Raw genomic sequence first — 15,665 nt, forward strand, 5'->3', positions numbered from 1 at the left:
TGCATACATTTCTTGTTCTATATTTTATGTTCTAAAAAGACTTTCCCTGTTTTCCTCTATCCCAACAACTTTGGAAGTCTCCACTTCCCTGTACCCCATTGGCCTAGTCCCACAGCCTTGCCAGATCATTGGAGATGTGACTTCAAAACAAAACTGCCACCAGGCTTGCTTTTAGCATGAGGCTGAAAAGACAGCACGATTAACTTTCTGGGTAATATATTCATGATACAACACCCATATATCCCAATTTCAAATAGTTTCCTACAGACATCACAAATGGTTGAAACAATTGCATACCTAATGCTGTTATTTCTTTATCAACATATGGGATAATACATTTTTATGATATAAAAATAAGTTTTAATTGCTCATTTTTAGCTGTACATTCATAAATTCCAGCTGGTCTCATAGTTAGAGAGTAGTCCCTTACCCATTTGAACTGCTGGCACAGATACAGCTTCAGAAGCATATTATCTAAAGATCTAATGGTTTATCACTCATGAGCTGTTCAAATGTTATGCTCAAACCATATATGATTCCTGCTGTCCTGCCAAAAGACCCCTTTCCATAAATCCACAGTTTCACAAGAATAAGGGCAAGATACAAAATATATTCAAGTGCAACTTGAACCTGAATCAGTTGGAATATGAGAAGAAACTGCCACCCACACACAGTTTGCAAGCAGGAAATAAGATCCAATTGTTTCATTTATGTATATTTATTTATTTTTAAGTATCTGTATTGTCTATCACCAGACAAATGGTGTTTGTGTGTTACTCTGGGGAAAATGGTGCAATTAATTTTGAATACAAATATATTTTTGCTTTTTTCATTAATTAATCTTTGAGCCATGATTTCCATGAATTTTTGCAGCACAATGTATTCAGAAACATCAGATTTGAAGGATGCATATGTGAGTATTTGGGAAACCTGGAACTGCAAAAATATTCATTGGAAGTACTACTCACACATCTACTCAAGGAAAAGGAATAGTGCCAGGCAGACAGTCCAACCAGTGATAGCTTGAGAAGCTATAGCTTGAATAGCTTTAATTACTAAATATTGGCTGTCCACAAACTATTTACATAGCAAAGATCATCTGGATAATATAAACATTTTAATACTCTCAAACAGCATATTTCTTCATTAATTTAACTAATTTTGTATTATGTTTTAAACAAACATTCTGAATATATTCATTTTTTTATCAACTTTTGCCAAACTTTGGCTACAGATTGTTGTATCTAAGTTACAGAAGTAAACATTGAGCCAAATAACATATGGCTGGATATGCTGTGAGCACATAAACATCAATAGTAAATGAAAACAGTGGACAACATAAATAAAAAGTTTTGATTTATTTTCTTATTCATCCTCGATCACAAGTGCTGTTGATTTTCGTGTATCTTCAAGACACTGTATCTAGAACACTGTCTTCAAGTGGGAAAATATGTGACCATTAACACTGTGAGCTCTTTCCATGCCACAGATATAAGAAACAAGAAAAGAGTTGTAATTTGAGATATTATGAGATGATCCATATGATAAAGTAGTCAGACAAGTCTGCAGTGCAATCAGCTCCCTATACTAGTTATTTTAAAGACAACTCACATTTTGCAGCAAATTCCCCTCCATTCCTCACTTCACATCAGAAGAAAAGGGGAAGGGTTTAATCATAAATTACTTCCTTCAACTAGTTTGTCAGCATTTTGAAGGACGAATCCTCCCCAGGAGTTCCACATAGGTCACAAATAAATAAATAAATAAATACATACATACATACATACATACATGCAGCCAAGGAAATAAGCATATACCTCTTCACATGTGCATGTTCAGAAAGGAATTTCTGCCATCACCAGTGCTGATTGCAAGGATGTCATGTATTCTCAACAGGACTTGGTAACTCTTGCTCCTGACAGCAGCAATATAAAATAAAACAGAGATCGATGCATACAATTTTGGAAAACAAAAGCCCCACTTAGCATGTCTTAACCACTTTTCTGTATGAAACATATAACGTGTTCATATAATGTGTTCATATATGAGTTAACATATAACATGTTAACCCATCAGACTACCTGATTTAAAGCAAGCCAGAAAGAGTGGCATGGCCAATAACATAACTAGGTTTATTGTTAAGAGCCCCAACTTTTAAATAATTAATTAATGTAAAAAAATAAAGATTGCAATGACTCTAATTGATACTTTGCTTTTCCTTTTTGTTTAAAGAGAATCAATATTTCAGAAATCAATTAACTTAATCATTTGTTAGAAGTCCAGTTGGGTGTCATTTTGCCATAGGCACACTGTTATACACCTGTTTTCTTCTTTAAGTATTTTCCTTGTATCTAAAAAACACATTCTTCCCTTCCAAGCTTGCAGAGTTCTGATAATCACAGAAGACCTGTCTTAGGCTCCCATAAAGAGTAACATGATAATGCACAATGTTATGATTATCACCAACTGGTAAGGACAAAGAGTAAGTAACAAGGTTTAATGAGAAAAAAATATTTATACTTTTTAATCTTGCACAGGTTATAAATTCAGTATATGTTAATTTATAAGTCTTTTGCATGTATGTAGGAAGAAATGCTGCAGTATATTACATACTATTCAAATCTCCAAATGTAGTGAATAATTTCACTATAAATACATTTAAACTATATTTCTACATATACTATCCTTCATTTATGCGATGCCTTTTTGTTTCTATAAACATGCAAATTGTTCATACAAGGGCATTTCACTCTGAACTTTATGCAAACTGTTCACTTTCAATCTGTTATATAAAATGTGTTACCTGTGTTCCAATAAGTCATTCTGCAATGAGTTTTTGGCTCTGATTCAGGAAAGCAGCCTTTTTAAGGACCAAAATTAAGGCATTTGCAGCTATATTAAATCTAATTGTTTTGATTTTGTGGTTTTCTGCTTTCATACCTAGATAACATACAAAAAAATAATAATAATGTCCAGGGGAGGGGAGAATCTCCTCTGAAGATATCCACTCACCACACACGAGAAATAAAATATTATTTATATTAAGTATTATTATTTTTGTTGGTCCACTGAGATTTTCAGTTATCAGTTCAAACTAACAATGAATAAACTTTCTTTCCTCAAAGCAACCTTCCTCAAAGCAAGAGATGATATGTGAAGAAAACAGTATCTGTGATCTGAATTCTGCAACTTTTTTATTTTTAATGATCTTCTTGGAGTGTACAACATAATATATCAGTATTATAATGACTACAAAACTTTCCACATTTCAATCTAATCTCTGAATTTTATATTGGCATGAAAACCAAATACAGAAACACAAAATACAGTTGACATTACCTCTCTTACCCCTACTTGAAACTCAGGCTACTTGATCTTTTGTGATACTCCAGCTGTCTTTCTCTATAATTGTGTTTTCATTACAGCAGTTGTGTTACATTGACTCATAAGGCTGAATGTCTGAATTAGGATTAGAGCCAAATATAGAGCTGCTGTGCCACAGCTCCCTCAGCAGAGCAGTGAATGATGCTGACTGACTGCATACTTTAATATTAGTGAATCTATGGCATTCATTTATTCATAACAAGACTGTGCTATTGACCTAGTTTGCTCATTAAATTAATGGAAGTTGGAGAACCTAAAAAGAAAATCTTAGAGAGGTTTCATTTCTGTGCCTACTTGGTTGGATCAGTAACTCCTTTTATTTTCATTTCTTTTCTCCTGGCTCTATAACAGGATGAATTTGTTTTAGATTATTTTCCTATTAACTAAAATTTCCCAGAGGTTCCTGGTATTTGCATTCAGCTATTTCAGTAGCAGATATAACATTGTACTGAATACACCATCTACTGAAATGATGAAGTCGTAAGGAAATCAGACACATGTTCCTTACAGATGTTTGACCTAAGGCATACTGGAGTTGCCAAATCCACCTTTGGGTCACACTCTTCTCCATATGGAGATCTACAAACATTGGGCCAAAGGAAAAGAGTGATTTATAAACTGGGTAGCCCTACTAAAGTCAACTAACAATCTTGAATTTAAGTGCCAAAATCAGTGCTGTAAGTGCTAAGAAATTGCAGCCAACAAAGACTTCAGTTGGGACTTTCTGGCACTCTATCCCTGAAAACTGGGACACTGTGAGTTTGGTGCTTACATGTTAAGTTTAAAAGTGTGGTTTTGGAGTCCCAACTTCTAAATCCATATCCACACCTCCACGTTTAGCCAGTCATCTCTTGATCTTTTGTCTTCCATATTCTATTAATTAGCAGGAATAGGTCAGAGAAATATATGATTGCTGCACAGACTTATAGCCAGTTTACCTGCTTGGCTGCTTGGCTATGGGATTGCATGCAAGCAGGTATTCCTATCTGAGCTTTTTCTCTTGTTCATTGTTCAGTTTCTTCTGATGAGACTAATGACTCTCACAGGATCACTACCAATAATGAGAGCTTTACCCTCATGATCAAGATCTATACATATTAATTTTACTTTATCAAGATCTCCATCCAAAGGAAGCTATACACTGCATCCCAGGAGAAAAATAAAATAAAATAATAAAGTGTCATTCACCTGTGGCTGAAAAGTCTCTCATTAAATTGGCAGACAACTCTATAATAGATGGTTCCCCTTTATGACCACACTCAGAAGCCACAAAAGTCCTAATTAATGTAAAATTTCAGTAAAAATGACAACATTCTTAAACTGTAAAGTACCAGAGGAAAAATGCAGGAGACTTCAAAGGTCACGAGGGCTTTGAGTAAATGGTACCCAGCACCAAGTCCCCCCTGCTGACTGTTTTACAAAGAGTGTAAATCTTTGCAGAAAATTTGTGTTGTTTTCATAACGTGATAATCAGGCTGATACCAGTTCAGTGGAAAGTTTGGGTTCAGGAATTCTCCATCTCATTTCTCGTTCCATTTTCTTTAACAGATGAAGTTTATTTTATTAAGTTTTATAATTTATATATTTTATTAGGTACATTGGAAAATTAAGGGAGCTCTGAGACATTGATTTAAACATTTCCTTTATAGTGCAGGAAAAAGGGAGTTTGATGAAAACACTGTGTCACTGGATGTTCTTCCTTCCCCATTTCAAAAATCCAGTTTTCCTTTTTGCAGCACTTTGAAATAGGCTTATTAATCCACTGAGGGAAATAAACAGCTGGAAGTAAACATTTCCCAACTGCTGGAGAAACACTAACTGTTTCCTATGTCATATCCAAGTGGTCACCAAATAAATGCATAAGGGAAAACCAGTTCTTGGCCTGAATCTATGCCTGTGATAATGAAGAAATAACAGTAGAGGGTTAGTTGAGTCATTCTTCTTTATGGATCATCAAGTATCCAGATTCTTAATTATTTATTGGTTGCTAAGACCAGCAGCCAACACTGTGCTCAGTGCTGTACATGGCATCCTTCACCACAAAGTCTAAATTTGGCATACCAATGTTATCCAGCAACTCACTGAATGTTCAATAGACATCCAAAAATTCTCTTGGTGGGTGGCACAACCCAGAGCTGTTTGTAAAATGTTGAAGAAGATATTTTCCAAGAGAAGTGCATTTTAAAGAAAAATCCAAAAAGAATGGGCACAATAGGCACCAGAAGAATTAACCAGAAGTTCCAAGGAAGGTAATGAAAGGCATTCTTGAAGGTCTATGAATACCACGTTGCACACCTGTTCTGCTACATATTATGTTATTTGTCGTATGCTTTTCAAGAATGCTCACATAAACCAACACAAACAGCTGTGTAAAGAAACCGATAAGAAGAACCTGTAAGCCCACAGCCAATATAGACTGAACATATACAAATAAAATAAAAAATTAAAAAAGTATATTAAAAAAATAAATAAAAAAATAAAGTTGCTCTAAGGGCAAATATGCATATATATATATATATATTATTTTGAGTGCAATAAGGAATTTCTGTAATATTCAAATCAAACAATTATGGAATAAAAATAAGAGTGTGTCCAGTCCAATTAGCTGTCCATGAAATGAAACCCAGCTTCCAAAAAAAAAAAAAAAAAAAAAAAGAATCCATCCTTCAGGCCTCATGATATTGTGGTCAGCCACATTAAACAATGAATACATCCCAGTCTGACCAGCTGAGTGTCAGACTGGATGAGTTACCAGCATAAGGCTACAGGTGATCCCTGTACACAGGTGAGACAACCAACAGAGAAGAAAACCTGCAAGATAGAGGTGGCTGTGCCTTGACCTGAAACACTGAAGTAGCCTCAGCAGCCTGCAGAAGAAATGTGGGTATAGTATTTGTGAGCTCTGAGAATTAAATTAATAAGTGAGGGAAGTGTCTGGAAGACACTTTTCCTGAGCAGAGAAAAAGTCCAATAGCCCTAGATAGTTAAGTACTGCTTACATCCCAGTTAACTCTGAAATGTGGTACAATCCCTCCTCTGGACATGTGCCTGACCAGCCTTGTGGCTGTGGTAGGTAAGGAAGGACAGCAGGGTCATGAACACACTGATCACTATGTACTTACTCCCTTACTCCCTGTGTGCATTTAGCACACAGATCTCTCCTACCTAGGATAACTACATCTAAGATTTGCTTTTACTTATTTTAATGTTTACATATTGGGAAGTTTTGTCCTCTGTCCTCTGAAACTACACCTGAGACTTTTCTGTAGCCTGGAGCCGAACGTCTGGAGATAAATAGATAAATAGATAAAGGAAAAAAAAAAAAAAGGAATTTATTAGACATACATAAATTGAAATGTCTTCACATATATTTGGAAGAAAGCCATGTTGTGTCTGGACAACTCTTGAATGGAAAAAAAAAAAAATGTTAAATAGATTAATCATTCACCCAAAACATCTGATTTGAGCAGCCCCAGTTCAAAGCCAAAAGGCCAGAAATGGAAAATGTTTTGGTTTTCAGTAGCCATTCCGTCAGAAACTATAATGCTAGCATTTAAAATAATAAATAAATAAATAAAGTATATATTTGGTGCAATATCACAGAATAGGAGACTATCACAGCCAAAAAATCCAGACAGGTTTTCTAAACCAAGAGCTTGACTGATCAAATGAAAGCATGCTATCAATTAATATCTATCAATTATACAGTGCTTCTGTGATCAAAAAGACTGTGAATAAGTGTTTATGTATATTTATATATACACCTTTCAAATTCTAATACAATTCTTCAGACTCTATCAAATCTTTCAGAGTATCCCTGCATATACCAACTGAATTAATTTCTGTGCACTTTCCAGTATTAACCCTGATTTCAAAGCCACTGCAGAATAAAGCATTAGAAAGTTGTGGGGAATAATGAAAAAGAAAGAATGTATACAGATAAGTCCTCATAGAGATCATTTGTGTGTGGATATGGGAAGATCTATCTGGGAAACAGGATACAATCTCTTAGTTTCATGACAGTAACCATGACTGAAATGCTTTAGTAACAGAAATAGAAAAATTTGTTTTCACATGGATTTTGTAAAACAAAAAATAGATCTCCACAAAAGTCTGGTCTGGTACAACTGCAAATTCTATTATTCAGAAGAGGAAAATCTAATGCCTCCCAATACACAACCTATGTTGTGAAAGCCTTTATATTTACAAACTATTTGCATGTGCATGCAGAAGATCAAGGCTATCTTGTTGCTTATGTAGGAATAAATCAGTGACCAGTAATGCTGCCACATTTGTCATGTTTCCAAGCTTTTCATTCACCTGCGGTCACCTCTCATTCAAAAATGCAATACCAATGAAAATATAATGCTAACAGAAACAGAATCAGACCTTGGTATGCATTAAGAGATCTTAAACAGTGTGTCTTGTCCAAAAAATAATGGATTTATATTTGAAAAGTGCCCAAAGGCCACCTACAGAAGAACTGGTCTTACCTCACTGAGTAAGGCTAAGGCTTAGGCAGAGAAATCATCCTCCATAGGAAGATTACCCAATACTAAAACCATGGCTACAGAGACCCTCTCATCTGTCTTGGTGGAGGAAGAAACATCCCTTTTGGTGATTTACCATGGTTTCATCAGGTGTAACTGGCATTGGAATTACAGACCCAGAGAGCTGACTACAGGAAGATGAGAGCCAGAAGCAGCAGAACTGTATGAGCATGATGTGGAATCTAGAATAACTATACCTAATTAAGAGCAGAGCCAAACAACTCCACCACAGCACCATGCTGAAGCCACTGTTCTGCTTGCAAGCCTCATGCCAATATTCCTGCAGAGTGCTGCTCTCTGTTGTGTAAACATGTCTGCTAGGTACCCATGGCACAGCACTGCATGTACCAGCATGGGCAAACACAGAATTCCGTTGAAAACTAACAATATATTTCAGTAACTGGGGTTGATTTTATATACTGCTGGATGCTGAGTGTACTTCAGCTGATCCTTAGGTTTAAATAAGGTACACCTGACTGTATTAAACATGTCAATGGTTTAGCATGTATCTCCCAGACTCAAAAGTGTTTCTTTCTAAGACAAGGAAAGCTCCCTTCACTGCTGCAGGTCTCTGAGCAGTTAAATATGTATAGGGCTAAACTCAGTCCTCTTAAAACCCAATTGACTTCATACAAAAAGCTCCTATAAAGATGACTGATGTCATTGGAGTCCCACCAAGGATGAATTTGGCCCATGACATTCCTCCTGTTTAGTCATTGGATAGGAATGAAGGGAAGAAATGCATTCTGGGCTGTAGGACTCCATTTCTCAACAAATCTGCCAGGGCTGAAAAGGAAATACATATGAACATAAATTTGTCTTGCACGCTCTATTAGATCTCCCAGATCAGCCACTGCTTTCAGCTGTCCAGGTATAGGTTACATACGAATTGGAATAGCTCCTTTCACTACAGGAAGATTGAGCAGGAGTTTATACAAGAGTGTGCCAGGTCTCTTGGGAGCAAAAGCAGCAGCATTATCCCCATTTTACAGATGACAAAACCAAAACAGGTAGCTGATGTGATTTGCTTCAGCTCACAGGTGGTGACAGAGGTAGAAGTGGTATTGAAACTCAAGTACTTATGGCTCCTGGCTACTTAGGCCATGTATTCCTGTGATATATCTTCATAACTTCCTTCTCCTTTCCTCGTCTCCCTTCTCCCCTACCCCAACCTCATCAGAATTATCTGTAGCCACACAACTAGGAAGTTCGGATTAATCCATCCCCAGAGAAACTGGGATTAATATACAATTCATGCAGAACCTTTAAAAAAAAAAAAAAAAAATCCATGATTTGTGGTCCCCTTTTCAGAGACCTATGTAATCCAAAGCTGAAAAGTAAGCATTTGCTGTTCCAGTACACATTCTGAGAGACGCTTATGCTCCGTTTCATGAATGTGCACTGTGAAGACCCCATTTGACACAATTCCTGCATCCAGAAGAAGACCAGGCTGAGAAGGCCGTGCAGAATCAGGCTGTTGCAGAGTAGTAACAGTTTATGGGCAGAAAAAGAATGACTGGAATGCAAAGGAAAAGAGAGAGAGGGAGATGTGCCAAGACATCTCTACAATTTCTCCTGGAAATGGAAATGGTTAAAAAAAAAAAAAAAGTTTCCCTGGTAAATCTTGCAGGAATATACAACTCTAGATCTCTAGTCAGGTGCCTTGGTTTTTACTCTTGCAAACCATTCAATGATATTTTTATGATGAAAAAGCTAAATTTAAAGCAACTGTGAAAACAGAATCAAGAATCATCTCTCAGTTGGCAGACTGAGGCCTATGCAAGTTTTATTTACCGCAAAATAAAACACATGCAAAGAGAGAAAAGGAAAAAAAAAAAAAAAGAAAAAAAAAAGAAAAAAAAGAAAAAAAAAAAAAGAAGAAGAAGAAGAAGGAGATGAAGAAGGAGAAGAAGAAGAAGAAGAATGGGGAGGGAGGTAATTAATCATTGAAATTATTTGTGACCCTGATTCAAAAGGCACTTTTCCTGTATAATTCCCCTCATTTATTTTGGGGTTAGTATGATGTATCTCTTTCGACTGTTGTGATTTCATCTGTTCTTTGCTTTCCTTTGAATTACTGCACTGATACTGCCTAGCAAAATTCAAAACACTGGAAGGAATAGGCGAACTATTCACCAGTGAAGCTGAGAGCACGACCAGAGAGATAGCCTTTTTTTTGCACAGGGAAGAAAGAAACCTTCTGGGAAGAGGAAATGTTCACACATGTACATTTAATATAAATGACATTAAGAGGCTGTGTCCATCCTGTGCTCGGTATGACTATGTAATTTTAATACATCTGTACATCTGATTATGTCCATTCTTTTTATTTATTTATTTTTTATTGCACATAAAAATGCATGTCCAGGGAAAATCTTGGCAGGCAGATAAGCAGGCTTCAGCCATACAAATGAATCTCTTCTCATGCCCAGCTGGGAGGAATGGTTTATCCACCTTCACGACCCCGCAGTTATAATGGTTCCCATGAACCGCTGACTGATGCGGTTTCTTACCTCTCTCCACGGGTGTTTCGTTATCCCGGTGTTAAGGAGGTGGTGGAGCGACCGTGGGAAAGCCTCAGTGTAGTGACCCTCCCTGCGTTCCTTCCTCCCTCCCTTTGGAGCCGACTCGGAGAGCTGCCTCGTAGTCACGACCCCTGAAAAACTGTTGGCTCCAAAAGACAGAGCCCTCCGTTTTCCCGCTCCGCCACTGGACCCTGCGTGCATGCGGGTTCCTTTACTCCATGCCATAAACGACGCGAGATTATAAAGCGGCCGTAGAAGTTCATCGGAGACTTTCTCCGTGAATCTCCTTCTAGAAGAAGAGAGGGGAGAAGGGGGGAAGCGGGGGGGGCGAACCACCCAGTCCTTAGGCTGGCAGTTAACACCGTGCCAGCGCTCGGGGCTGTGTGTCCCTGGTCGGAGAGGCGCAGGGTGCGGTGCCTCTGACCCAGCAGCGCCGTATGCCGGCGGCAGCCGGTCCCGGCCCGGCGCGCTGCGTGGTGCGAGTGGACTTTCCCAAGCAAAACAGTGCAGACAGAGACCTGCACGGCGGTAAGGCGGCCGCTCCCGCTGGACTCGAGCAAAACGATGCAGATTAAACCCAAGGAAGGCTTCAGAGGCAGAGCAAATCCTCCTCTTCCTCCCCGCCCCCCCTCCTCCCCCCAAGAGACGCGGTCGATAAAACGCAGACCGATCCGGATTGACAGCGCACGGCCCGCGCAGCAAAGGGTCCTGTTCGACACCCAGCCCGCGGAGCGCCGCGCAGAACACCGCGCTCCTCAACTCACTGTGGCATCTACAATGCTGTCGAAACGCAGGCTTCCCGCAGGCTCGGGTGATTTCGCCTCCGCACTCTCCTTGTTTATTCCGAATGGTTGTTTCTCAGATGCCTTTTAAGACAAAACCAAAAGCCTTTACGCGGAGCGGAAAGAGGGAGGCGGTGGGAAGCAAAGCAAAAGCAAGCTGGCTTCAAACTCGGACTGTTCCCACAGCCTCCGAAGCTGGATGAACACAGAGGAGTCATCCCAGTACCCTGCGTTTCTCAGGGGCCTTCCTACAATGAAGGTGGACTCTGCAACCCGTCCAGCAAGTGCATTTAAATTAATTACGAGGCGCACGAAACGGTGTCCAATAAATAATAATTTTTAAAAAAGGGTGAGGGGAGGTTTCTTCTCTCTCTCCCCTCCTTACATTAAGAGAAATACAACCGCAACTTTTTTCCCTGCCGTTGATAGGATTCCTTGACCAAATAAAGAAATATTTTCTAAAGGCAGAACAGGGAACGGGGAAATGAACCTCTTTGGACTGAGAGGCTTGCGGCATCAAGCATCCGATTTTCGGAAACGCAAAAGCTACCAGTGGAGGTCCGTTGTTACTTCGGACGTGTCACCGTGCTAATTTGCAGGAGGCTTTTCTTATCTCGGGGCACTGACTTGTGACAGGAGAAGAGGGTTTAGGGTTTACCGAGAAGACTAGAAAGGACGGCAAGAGGCGCTTCAAAGGCTAAGGCGGATGCCCCCGCTCTGAGCTCTCTCCCCCGTCTCTATCCGAAGAGGTTTCGCAGTGGAATAAACATCTCTGATCTAAGACAGCTGCCGGGAATCAAAGGCCGCCCCAGTAAGCGCTATATCGGCCGAAGATGCGTCTGAAAAATGCCCACTCCCGACAAGCTAAGAGAAGGCCGCTCTCCGGCAGAGCCTTCAGGCTGTGAAAGAAGTAACAGTCTGCCCATTATTCATCTGATTTGTTTTATAACACTTCTGACACCTAATCTTATCAGCTAATACCCAAGATTTAGTTACCCAAGACGATTTTTTTCCACACTGGAAGCAAAATTATTTGACTCCCAACAGTTCTGTTTACCTTTGTTAGCCTTTAAAAAAGAAAAGGGAGGGGGGGGATGGAAGAGGGGTCGGGGGGGGGTGGGGGGGGGGGGGAGGGAGGAAAGGGAGGTAGGAAAGGAAAAAAAAAAAGGAAAAAAGAAGGGGAGAAAGTTTATGCATTAAGGAAAAATACAGACTTTCCAAGACTGGTAGAAACAAGCACTGAGGAAATATCAAGCTCACTTGGAAAAAAAAAAAATGTTCTGAATATTGATAGAGAGGGTTTGGTAAGGGGGAGATCTGAAACCAAATGAACACATATGAAGTCCGTGCAGACTTGCCTGTAAAATAACGATTTATTTTAATACTTAAAAAACACACACAATCCAGTGATAAATGTCAATTACCAATAATCAGCATAAAGTGCCAAACAGCCATACAACTTTTTTTTTTTTTTTTTTAATAAACAAAACTTATTGGAATGTCTCTTAATTTGAATACACTGTTCAGAAAGCCAGCATTTAGAAAAATATGCTCTCAGGTTGAGATTTGTTCTGTCTCATCAAGATGCATGAAGACTTTAAAGTACCACTAAAACCACGTTGTGCATACCATCAGTTTGACATATTGCCATCTTTCTTTCCTTTGGGATTTTTTAAATAAGTCCACGCATTACAAACCTCCTCGCAGCACACTAGACCGTAAGGCAAAAATAAAGGTCTACATGTCCCAAGAACACTGATTTATCCTGATACCAGGGACCTGCGGGTCTAAGATCTGGATTCATTTTCCATCACTTTATAGGACTCTTCACTTGAGAGTTTTAGGTCATTTCCAAACATTAATTTTCTTCTCCTTTTAAGAAAACAAAATAGCAAGTCGCCCTTCTTGTTCTAATGGTGCTGTGATGAGAAACCACAGTTTCAGTTCTTAATCATCTTCCGGAATTCTCTGTATTTCCTGAAGTGTAAAAATAAGAAGCTTTATACAGTCAAAAAAAAAAAAAAAAAAAGTATAAAATAAGAGTTTTTTTTTTTTCCTTTTTCTTTTTAAGTAATACTTTTGGAATCTACGACTTCAGGTGGGGTGGAGGGTTGTTAGGATTTTCTGTGGGAGTATTTTTGTGGATTTGTTTGTTTGTGGGGTTTTTTTGGTGGGTTTTTGTTTGTTTTTAAACAGATTCCTGTCCAACACGTGAGCACCACCTTTTGGCATAAAGTTTATCAAAACCACACAAATCACATAGCACTTTCTGCATCATTCATGTATATTTTAAATGCCAAATATAATTTTAACCCATGGCTGAAGAAGTGGGTTGCCAGGGGGGATTTTGCTCTTTTTAAACTACAAACAAAAACAAACACAAAGTTCTGTGCTCCCATCCTGACAGGGTTTGTTTAGTTTGTCTTTTTTTTTCATTTTTCTTTTTTCTTTTTTTTTTTTTTCTGGTTTTGGTGTAAAGTCTGAAGGGGAGGAAAAGTTCATGGAAGCTGGAAATTCAGCACTTAAGTTTGGCAGGTTTCAGTTCCTTTACTTGCGTGTGCAGTGTCTTGTGGACAGCTAGCGTTCTGGACTGGCAAAATCCTTTCCCACATTCTTGACACTTAAAAGGCTTTTCTTTAGAATGGATATATCTAGGAAGAGAAAAACAATCAAGATGTCAGAAACAACTGGCCTGAACTCAGCAGTGATCTTACTTGATGGAAAACACACTGGAGATTTTTACACCTACCACTGAGACTTAGAGCACCAGAGTGCAACCCTAGGGTAATCAACTGTTTGTGAGTGCAAGAAGAGAGGGCGATGTCAGAGGTGCACAGGGGTGCCCTTTTTAGGGACAAGGAGCTTCCCTCTAATTTTAGGGTCACCAGGCTTAGTGTCTTCATGACACTTCTAAATGATCAAAATGTAGAGGGTACAAGACGGTGCAAAATGAGGGTGAAAATATCTGTGGAAGCTAAGGAGACTGTGCAAGTCATCTCTGCAGGGTGGGTGAGTACAACAAGCTTGTCTTACAAAGTGACTTGTCTGGGTTTCTCTACCAGTACTGAACAGAGAAAAACATGGAAGGAACACCGCCATGGGACTGGGGATGTGACCTTTCTAACAAGCACTTTTACAACTGTAGGTGGGTAACTGGGAAAGCACAGATACAAAGGGAAAAACAGCAAGGAGAATAGTTACCTGTGATCCCTCAGGTGATCCTGTCTTCTGAAGGCCTTGTGGCATATGTCACATGTGTAGGGTCGTTCATCAGTGTGGGTTCTTTCATGGATCAAAAGGTTGTAGGACTTGGTGAAGTGCCTGCCACAGAATTTACACACAAACTCCTTCTTGGTTTTGGAAGGTAACCTTCCCCGTGTGGGTTTCTTCTCTGGAGAGAGTTTAGTCACCTCAAGTAAAGACCCCAGCCCTGGGGGGGAGCCCTGGCTGTCTGCCTGTCCCAGTTTAGAGTGGTCCTCTTGCGTGGCAGCCACTGCTAAATTGGCAAAATCAAAGCGAGGTTTGGCTTTGAGGGTCACATTAGTAGTCTCTTGCTTGGGCTGGATGACGTGTGGAAAGAGTGGGAAGGTGGGCAGCTGGAAACGTGCATCCACTAGGCTCGACACGCTGGGCACCTTGGAGAAAGAGGAACGAGGCAGATGCATGGCTGGGTACCCCAAAGTCCACTGGTGCAGGTGTACGGCGTGAAGGGCGCTGAAGCCATAGAGGTTGGAGAGGTGATCAGAGGGCACAGCAGGCAGCCCATTGAATGCTTGCAAGAAGGAGTAGTTGGTGAGCTGGAGGGAAGGATGGATAGGCACTGGGGCCGGCAGAGTCTTACTTCCCATGGTGGCTGCTTGGGACGAGGATCTTGGGAACAGGGGAGGAAAAGATCTGGAAAATAAAGACAGGGAAGAGAAGAGGAAGAGGTAGATTTATACAAAGAAATGGGTATTTCTCACCTCATCCTTTATTAATTCCCCTCTCCAAAGCCACAGGAAGAAGTTGCTTTGGACTTGGAGAGGCCCAACCAGTTCTTGACTGTGAGTGTATCCCCACAGGTCTCCAGAGTCTCCTTCTCCCCATCCATCACACACAGAGGGTATGCCCCATCTACAGTCATTCACTCCCTCAATAGCACTTGTGTACCAGGTATGCCCCTGATGAACATCTGCACTTAGACAGCAAGAGATAATATTTTGGACCATATAGGTAGATGTTCTCCAGCAAAACTAAAAATCCCTTAGGCTGAGGGACGCCTACTTTCTAAAATGGTAGGATTTTGCCCACTCAGTCTGTCTCCCAAAATTGTCTTTATCCCTGACTGTTGAGTTTATGTAGAGAGCGGGTGCTTAGTTCTTGTTTGCTCATCTCTCCGTGGTCTTCCCTCAGCCAGGCCTCTGCCTCTGGGGTGGTGGAGGTGG

General features: G+C 39.8%; 1 protein-coding gene across 1 annotated transcript; it reads right to left on the minus strand.

Moving 5' to 3' along the window:
• Window positions 1-13,756: 13,756 nt before the first annotated feature.
• OSR1 (odd-skipped related transcription factor 1) lies at window positions 13,757-15,089 on the minus strand (the record flags this gene model as incomplete). Its single annotated transcript, XM_084284144.1, has 2 exons — window positions 13,757-13,892; window positions 14,443-15,089. The coding sequence occupies 2 exons, from the start codon at window positions 15,087-15,089 to the stop codon at window positions 13,757-13,759; spliced, it is 783 nt and encodes a 260-aa protein (XP_084140270.1).
• Window positions 15,090-15,665: the final 576 nt, after the last annotated feature.

The sequence above is a fragment of the Netta rufina genome (assembly GCF_964035555.1).
Source record: "Netta rufina genome assembly, chromosome: 3".
Lineage (NCBI taxonomy): Eukaryota > Metazoa > Chordata > Aves > Anseriformes > Anatidae > Netta > Netta rufina.